We start from the raw sequence: 9118 nt of genomic DNA, 5'->3' as shown, positions 1-9118 counted from the left end.
TTTCTTCAGTTTATGATTGTATTTTTAATTTACCTCATTTTAAATAAATTTCGCGGCGTTTGAATTGTTTTACTAATTCATCATTTCTGCTAGTCGCATGTACTCCCTCCGTACTGTTTTAATCGACGTGGAGCGGTGCATACCAATGTACGTTTCACGTGATGGCGTGCGTCGATTAAATAAGAACTGAGGTAGTATCTGATGATCTGAAGCTACACCAGACATGATCCAAACTCATTTGAAGCCTTACAAGCTCAGCGCATTGCTAATTCGCCATACATTTGTGTTCAAAAAAACATTCGTCATACATATATCTGAAGCCGCGACTATGATGAGCTGCAAACAGAGGATGCCTCGCTCTCCCTGGCAACTCTGATGAACACGTCCTCCAGAGTAGTGTCAGCCAGGCCCCAGGCGAGGATCGTCACCCTACTCTTCGCATTCTCCATGGCATGGAACACGTCTGATATCCTGACCTCCTGCTTCGGCATCTCAAACTTCTGCGTCCCAGAGATATGGTACACCCTGCTCACCCCAGGCGAGATGGACTGAACTAGTTTCTCCACCTCCTCCGCCTCCTCACCTGCCGCAGTCGTTATTGTCAGTACATATGAGCCTCCGTACTTGGTTTTCAGCTGGAAAAAGGCAGATTGGGTGGCCGTGTTAGCATCCGAGATCAATGATCATTTGTGAGGTATGATAAATTTATCGGCGCATGTTGATGCACCTCTTTTGAGTTTCCGATGCACTGCAAGGTACCGTTCGCGATTATTCCTATTCGATCGCACAGAACTTCGGCTTCTTCCATTGAATGTGCTGCAATATTGATGGAAGTAAGTTTGAACTTTGATGATGCGGTATCAAGCTCAAGTTGCACAGACACACACAATAATGTGGTACTGAACTGAAAATATACTGCTGTTTGAGAATTGAAGGTAAAGTACTGTACTCGTGAGAATTATGGCCCTGTCCTGTTTAGCAGACTTTACGGCATTCCATAAGTCTTTCCTCGATGCGGGATCTAAGCCCGAACTTGGTTCATCCATATAAACAACCTACAATGTTCTCCAAGCAAAAAAATTCAGAAGATCGCAGAATCATGCATGAATTCTTCTCATAAAAACAAGTACCTTTGGGTCACCAATTAGAGAGATTGCAACACTGAGACGACGCTTCATGCCACCGCTGTATTTTGCTACAAGCTTATCAGCAACACCACCCTCAAACAAACGCACACTTTTCAAAGATTGTTTGATAGCCTGAAAACAAAACATGGGGATGTTTCAGTAGTTGCTTCTGTACGGAATGATGATTTGGTTTTCCATCTAAGCAAATGGCAATATGTGATGATAAAACAGCGAGTTCTCTGCATAAGAGGAAAAAATGAGTCCAGGAAAGTGGGCAGGAGTATGTGAATATGCTAATTCTTGCCTGTTAATTATGACTGCATCAGAAAACTAAAATGTGTATCGCTTATTTTGACATCCACTTCTACATTAAGCCTAGGTATATAATCAGCCCTAATTGTTCAGATAAAAGACTTTATGGCTTTGAATTTGTGGTGGAAAATTTGTGAAGCGTACGGGTTAGCTCAGAACAAATCAGCCCTATGTGCAAGTGATGAGCTCAGCTTTGGTCAGCTGGTCATGGAAATGAATATTATGGTGCTTCAGTATCTAGTGGTAAATGGTGTCTTTAGTCGAGTTCATACAAAATGCATTGAAAATATCACCATATTAAATACTGTAATGCATTACCTGAGCTAATTGTGTACCCTTCAATTTCTTAAGCCTTCCGTAGAACAACAAATGTTCTTTGCCAGTCAGTGTTTCCCAAAGCAAGCTGCATGGTGACAGTCAAAGAAGGAGAAAGTGACTACAATCACAATTTTTAAAACTACACTAGCCAAATGCTCTCGCACTGTTACGGATTTTTTTTGGATTGCTTGAGTTGTTCATTGTCCTTAACTTAATGTAAAATAAAGAACGACTATAATTTATTTTTCCAAAAAATAAGTACTGTAATCATACATTGATTTTTTAATTTTTAATTTATCAAATGTTAATGATAAATATTTCTACCAGCGGTAATTAATTTCTTTGCTGCATCAGAAGTAATCTTAGGGTGACCAGACCGCAACCAGCTCAGGTCTTTATAAGAGTAAAGATTGTGTCAAACTAACCTACATCACTAATCCAAAAAATCTGATGGAAAGAGATTAGAAATTACTCATGCTGCGGACAAACACCGATTCCTGAATAAATTTTGTCCATGTCCAGTCGTATGTCCATTCCTTCTATGTACGCCGTGCCAGATGTAGGTTTCGTAAATCCAGTGAGCTGTTGTCAGGTTAAGAGTCCTTCAGTTTGATTACATGATCTACCTGATTATATGCTATTAGTTATGGAAAATACATTGATGCTCACGGGTGCCAAGAACCCCATGCATCCAAAAAAATCCACAATAAATTTAAAAAAGGTTAAAAAATCCAAACCCATTTGGGACAATGATTAAGTATTGTACTTGTATAAAAATATTCCGTGAGGGAATTACTATCACTGCATCCTGGGTAAAAAAGACAAAATCGAAAAGCCCCATGTCCGCTATATTCGTCATAAATTTGTCTTTTTTTTCCTAGGATACCATGGAAATCATTTCGAGCCCAAATATGTTTATATACGAGAACAATACTTGATCATCTTTTGTTTCCAGGAGGATTCGGATTTTTTTCAATATTTGAAATTACTACCAATTTTGGGCTTTATGCTGTGCATAGCACCCATGTGCCAAAAATTTGCGTCCAATAGTTATGGACTATAGCTAGAACCATTTGGGATGCATGGACAGCAAATTCTTCAATCCAGCTAGTACACAAAACCATAGACTGTGCTAGACGTAATCCACAGTGACTGCTAGCACACAAATTCTTTCTTGATGCATAGAAATGGGCTGCACTTTTGAAATGGTTATATTTCCCAGAACAGGATGTGCTAGACATAATTCACAATAACTCCACCTGTTGCGGGATATCTGTTTGGTTTGCACATCTAGGAGGCATAAAATCTTAATAAAATATAACGAAATCAGACCCCGTATTAAATATTTTGACGAGGGTAGCCCTGTAGTAAATTATAGTATCTATTAAATTCATACTTACCATGTTGATGAGTGTGGTTTTTCCAGCACCATTTGGACCAAGAACACCAAAGCACTGCCCCCGAGCCATTGAAAGGGACAACTCTCTGACAGCAATTTTCTTTGAGTTGCCATCTTTTCCACGATACACTTTCTTAAGGTTGTCACATATGACTGAATAACTTCTATTTGGCTCCTGTAATAGCTGTCCAACTATTTCTCTCTGTAAGCAAATATGGCAATGCTACATTAATTAGTACTCTGTCATAAGGTTCAGCAGGAAACATATTCGCGCAGGACTAGAATTACACTCTAGGCTAAGCTGCTATCACATTTTATACATCAGTGAAGTTTGGTAAAGTGTAGAGAAGAAAAAAATATGTAACTCCAGAGGCTAGATTCAAATTTTTAACATGCCAATGATCATAAGGTTAAGAGAATGGACCAGAGAACAGAGTTAATATATACGTATGGGACAAACATAACACACCTCTTTGATAACATCTGTCCTCTCCATTTCAACAGAAGCTTTGAACTCTTGAACTTGCATGGTCTGCTGTTGAGCTGCTGAAGATTGCTTTGCAGCCCGGTGTGAGTGAAGAAGTAATACTGCTTTTCTTATTCCATTTTGAAAGGAACCAAAGTGATCCAGGTAGAATGATAATGACATGAATAGGATCCATTCGAATATCATTATGGTTAAAACACTTCTCATCCCATTTTTGGTATCACTCAGGTCGCTCCACTGCATACCCGTGGAGCCCATAACACTTACCAGTAATGCAGATTGTGATAACTCGTACACAATGCGATACAAAGAAAATGGAGGAAAAAGTTCCAAAAGTATAATCCAGCTTCCTTGAATGAACAAAAAGGAAAGTTCCACACAAATCATTGGAATTAAAGAACAAAAGGTTAGATGAAAGAAGCCCTAAAATCTTAATGTCAACTGCATAATGATATTCTACAAAGATAAAATCACATATATACAGTACCTGAGAGGAAAATGTCTTCAATATATGGCTTGAAAAAAAATTCTGCTATAAGTCCGGACCCAAATATGTAGAAATATCCTGTGACTGCAGCGTGATATGCCAAATAATCAGAGTGGATAATTTTATACCATCTGATGGAAGGACTGTGCCAATACTATTTATGGAAGCATACCAGTAGCTGTCCTCACATTTGAGAAGCATGTAGCCACAAGAAATGCAAATGAAATTTGCAAGTTCATGTAAGCAAAGTAGAACACAAACTGCAGGTCATAATTATTTAGTCGAAAGAATGATATTCCTGAAAATAAAACAAAAATATAAGAAATATCCTTCTAAACTGTAACAGTTCGATGACAATCTTTTATCAAATAAATTTATCACAGTACTAAATAATAACATTGATTGATCATACCAAGAACCAACTAAAATAGGTGAAATAACATTTCCCAAATTGTCAAAGTGAAAGTCATTCTTATATTTATTTGCACAGAAAAACATGTGTAGTAATTAAAGTATTATCTTACTTAGTGCAACACCAAATATCATGAAGGACAGCATGTATAGCATTGATAGAAGGATAAAATACGAATATGTTATAGTCCAATATGGCAAATCACCAAGACCATGCATCTTCATCATGATCCTAAGCTTATTTTGCTTCTCGTATACAAGGTTGGTCAAAATTACCTGCAATATCAATTCATTCTATAAGATGAAAAGGTTGCTAGTATTTTTATTTGCTTGCAAAAATCTCAGAATAAGTAAATATTTCAAATTGACTGGCGTTGAAAATAAATGTATAAAGATCTGCCATACCGGGAAAAGAAGCATCATAGTCCATAGATAAGGCAGCTGTCCTATTATTGAAGATATATCAAAGCTAAATGATTTAGCTGCTCTGGGCATATCTTTAACAAAATCAAATGATATCTTGAGAGCATTGCCTCTTAAATGAAGGTATGCACTTGATGCCTGCAAAATGAAACTCTGTAAAGTGGGAGCAACAATAATTTAACAACAAAGACAACACTATGCGAATTGAGTCTGTGACATGAAGAACTGTGTGCTAGTATGACACTAAGCTAATTTGTAGAGAGCTAAGAAGTTGCAAATACACAGTTAAGAAATGGAGAGAGGTTATCCTGGAGGTAGAATGTACTATTCTTCTCTAAACTGAGAAAAGTCATACCATATTTGTTAACCTTGGAACTTGACGCAATCTAGGTGCTTCCCATGGCCCAGGTAATTGGATGATAGAGATTCCAGTGTCCACATTACCAAACTTGTTTGTCGAGTTATATGAAATGACCAAGTTAAAGTTGCTCAGATCAGAGCTTAAGAAGTCGTACGCTGGAAACAACATAACTCAATATTAGTGAGTAGTAGAGTAGAAGAAATGATTCAATAAGTTGGAAAGGTTTTACCTGCAGCAATTTCATTTGTCTTGTTCCCTCCATAGTATGCTTTATACAGTTCATCACTAATGAGCCACGAATTGTCGCGCCAGAGCATTAATCCTTCCGTGCAATTCACATCTGCTCCAGATTTCAGTAAACATCAGAAATAACTAAAATGCACTGCAACTGGGTGAAATTGCAAGAGAGTTGCTGAAAGTTTCTCTCCTAAAGGCTTCGATGATCATTGCTCAGTAACAAGTACAGGTTTGAACTTTTATGAGAACTCTTTTTTACCTTGGCTGACAGTTTCATTGCCTTCTATATAAGCATATGAAAGTGTCAGGTTCGGAGTACATGTGTTCTGAAGAAATGAGTTCACTCCTGGAGGATCAAACAGTGTTGTTTGCATATAGTACCTGTTAGCCTGTAGTTTTGGATACGTCACGGGATTCCCAGAACAACAAGGATCATTCAGAACACATGACTAGGGGAACGGAAAGTACTACCAGAACAAAATCGGCTAGCGCGGAGATGTCGTCGGCCGACACGTTCACCGACGTGCTCTGCACGGGGATCATGTTATCCATCACACCTGCATATAGAAAAATTCTGTCAAAACCCGACACTTTAACAATAGAGATTAACTCTGCATCCGTAGATGTAACTTCAACTTCACCACGCACTGACAGAAAGAACAGAGTTTACGGACGTTCAAAAGAAAAAAGAAAAACAGAGTAGACGGCATACTTGAAACGAAGGACTGGTTGGTGCCGGTGACGAGGAACCTCGCGGCGCAGGACCCGGGCGCCGCGGCGCCGGCGCTGCACGACGCGCCGCCGTCGTAGAAGAACGGGTTACTCGACGATGGCGACGGGATCTGCAGCACGGGTGGCCATTTGGGGGCGCGAGGCAGAGGGCACGAGTCCAAGCACACCGCGCCCCCCGTGCTGTTGCCCGACACGACGGCATTGTTGCAGGAGCAGTCCACGACGATTGGATGTTCTCGCTGCTCCTTGGCTATCTGGCGGTCGATGGTGATCTGCAGGCCGCCGATGGCCCCGCAGATGATCAGCGGGAAAAAGATGAGGCAGCAGTTGGTCTTGCGGGCGCGCCTCTGCCAATTGGGGAAGCCACAGACTCAGATGAATCAGAGCCAGGGTTTCTTTATCCCGAAAATTAGAAACAGAAAACAGGAAGAAATATAGTATAACATATACACTGAAATAATCTTCTCAAGGGAATTAGACATTGAAGTATGATGTCACGGGGTAGTGTTACATAATTCTACAGGATTTTAGAACATATATTCTGGTGACAGAGAGATATTATATAAATTGAATTTTCTCGAAAAAAAAAGAGATTATGTTTGTTATGCCATCAAATTTGGGGCATTGTTTGACAACTCTAGTTAGAAAAGAAATTCTATAGAAAAAACCCTGGAACCCTGCAATTCAAAGAGGTTTAGCAAGCATCTGAGGTGTGATTTTGGCGTTTGAAAACTTGGAACTCCCTATACTTGTTGCAAAATTGGATCCTGAAACCAAAATCGTATGTACTTGCTGCATCTTTGTTGGCCAAAATTAATTGCATGATAACACAGGCACAAGTGGGATCGATCCTCTGATAAAAATCATAACTCCTCTTCAGTAAAATCCGCGGATACGTGCAGGATCACACAAGACGCATTTCTGTCGCAGATTCACGGTGGACGACATCATCCCATGGCGAATTTTGCAGGCAAGAACAGAAGAAGCAGACGAGGAAAAACAAGAAACGCCAATTCCGCAGGATACAATTCGACCTGGACACCAAAAACCGAAAATACAGAGGAGGGGGGAGATCCCAGGACGCGTCACCTGGATCACTATATTCTTCCTGAAGAGCGCGTTGGTCTGCTCCAGATTGCTCGAGCCCATGGCGCCGCCCCTTCTCTCCGTCGGAGAACTCGAAGCGACAAAGAGAGATCAGACGCCAGCCAGGCCGAGACAGTGCGAGGTTTTAAGAGTGTCCAGCCGGCCGAGAGAGTGCGTAGTGACTGTTCTGCCCCTGTAGAGTGGACTTGAGTTTACCGTGGTCGTCACGGTTTAGGAGTGGACCGACAGGCGACAGGCCGTGAGTTCTTCCCACTGAGTAGGGTCCAATCTGATCGGGTGGCACATTCGGCGTTTTGCTTGTGTGGTCTGCGCACAACTGCACTAGGCGACGCCGGAGACTGCATTGGGCTCTCTGTTCGGTTTCGTCGGAAATGGAAATCCACCAAGGATATCTCCGCGTTAATTGTTGGAGCATATACCTATGGAGAGTGCTGATGTGTACGTGAGATATGCTTCTAGCTGTATACAGGTCTCCGTGTTAACTGTAGTATAGAAATCTAGGAATAGATATATTTTAGCCTACAGTTTGCCTAAACATGCAACAGGTATTCAGGACCAGAGGGAGTAGTATTTGCTGATGGCCGTGGCTATGAGAACAAATTAGATTATTATTATTAAGAAACACGAAATAGATTGGATCGGTGTACCCTCTCGGGGTGCCCAGGCTTCACTTAAATATTGGCCAAAACTTGGCATACAAGATTACATAGATCTCATCTAGAGATTGTTACAACAACCGGCTTAACTATATAACTTGTAGCACACGAAAACTATAGATAGAATTATATCGTAACAGCCTATCTACAACTCGTTTAACACTCCCCCTCAAACGCAACTCTCTAAATTGAGATGCCGTTTGAATGCTTCGAGTTGTTTCACCGGAAGAGGTTTAGTGAAGCCATCTGCAACCTGATCGCCAAAAGGAATAAACCGGACTTCCAGCTGCCTGTTCGACGCTCTCTCTCGAACAAAATGGAAATCCACCTCAATGTGTTTGGTCCTTGCATGAAACACCGGGTTTGCTGATAAATAAGTGGCTCCCAAGTTATCAAACCACAAATATGTTGTTCTTGGCTGTTTAACACCAATTTCTCTAAGGACTGACTGAATCCAAATAATTTCAGCAGTTGCATTAGCAAGAGATTTATACTCTGCCTCAGTGCTAGAGCGAGAAATTGTCGCATGTTTCCTAGCACTCCAGGAAATTAAATTAGGACCAAAATATACAGCAAACCCTCCTGTAGAGCGGCGATCATCTGGGCATCCTGCCCAATCAGCATCTGAAAAAGCACTCACAAGTGTGGAAGAAGATCTTCTGATTCTCATACCAATATCAATGGTGTACTGAAGATATCTCAAAATACGCTTCACTGCAGCCCAATGCAAAACTGTCGGCTCATGTAAATATTGACATACCTTATTAACAGCAAAGGAAATATCAGGTCGTGTCATACACAAATACTGAAGACCACCAACTAGGCTTCTGTACCGTGTCACATCATCAGGACTTAAGAATTTCCCTTCAGATTTTGTTAACTTTTCAGTCGAGGACATAGGCGAGGTGATACCCTTGCACTTCTCCATCCCAGCACGCTTGAGCAAATCTCTTGTATACCTCCCTTGCGAAAGAGTGATACCATCAGCCACCTTCTTTACTTCAATGCCTAAAAAATAGTGCAAGTCTCCAAGGTCCTTGAGAGCAAAATCTCCTCTCAAC

The 9118-nt window shown here is 40.7% G+C and overlaps 1 protein-coding gene across 2 annotated transcripts; it reads right to left on the bottom strand.

Moving 5' to 3' along the window:
- Positions 1–224: 224 nt before the first annotated feature.
- LOC127307705 (ABC transporter A family member 8) lies at positions 225–7539 on the bottom strand. Of its 2 annotated transcripts, none has more exons than XM_051338460.2 (18): positions 7384–7538; positions 6275–6641; positions 6034–6119; positions 5822–5951; positions 5555–5665; positions 5320–5480; positions 4947–5102; positions 4655–4817; positions 4303–4428; positions 4131–4214; positions 3626–3993; positions 3158–3358; positions 2230–2339; positions 1758–1842; positions 1131–1259; positions 950–1055; positions 728–816; positions 225–635 (listed from the first exon to the last, which is right to left on the bottom strand). In XM_051338460.2, exons 1-18 carry the CDS (start codon positions 7441–7443, stop codon positions 327–329), a joined length of 2841 nt encoding a protein of 946 aa, XP_051194420.1. In that variant the 5' UTR covers positions 7444–7538; the 3' UTR covers positions 225–326. The 2 variants fall into 2 exon arrangements, with proteins under 2 accessions (XP_051194420.1, XP_051194421.1); XM_051338461.2 differs by having other exon boundaries at positions 495–635; positions 906–1055; positions 7384–7539.
- Positions 7540–9118: the final 1579 nt, after the last annotated feature.

This window comes from Lolium perenne, chromosome 6 (genome assembly GCF_019359855.2).
Source record: "Lolium perenne isolate Kyuss_39 chromosome 6, Kyuss_2.0, whole genome shotgun sequence".
Classification (NCBI taxonomy): Eukaryota; Viridiplantae; Streptophyta; class Magnoliopsida; order Poales; family Poaceae; genus Lolium; species Lolium perenne.
Note: the sequence above shows the minus strand (reverse complement) of the source record. Positions and strands in the feature narration are given on the sequence as shown.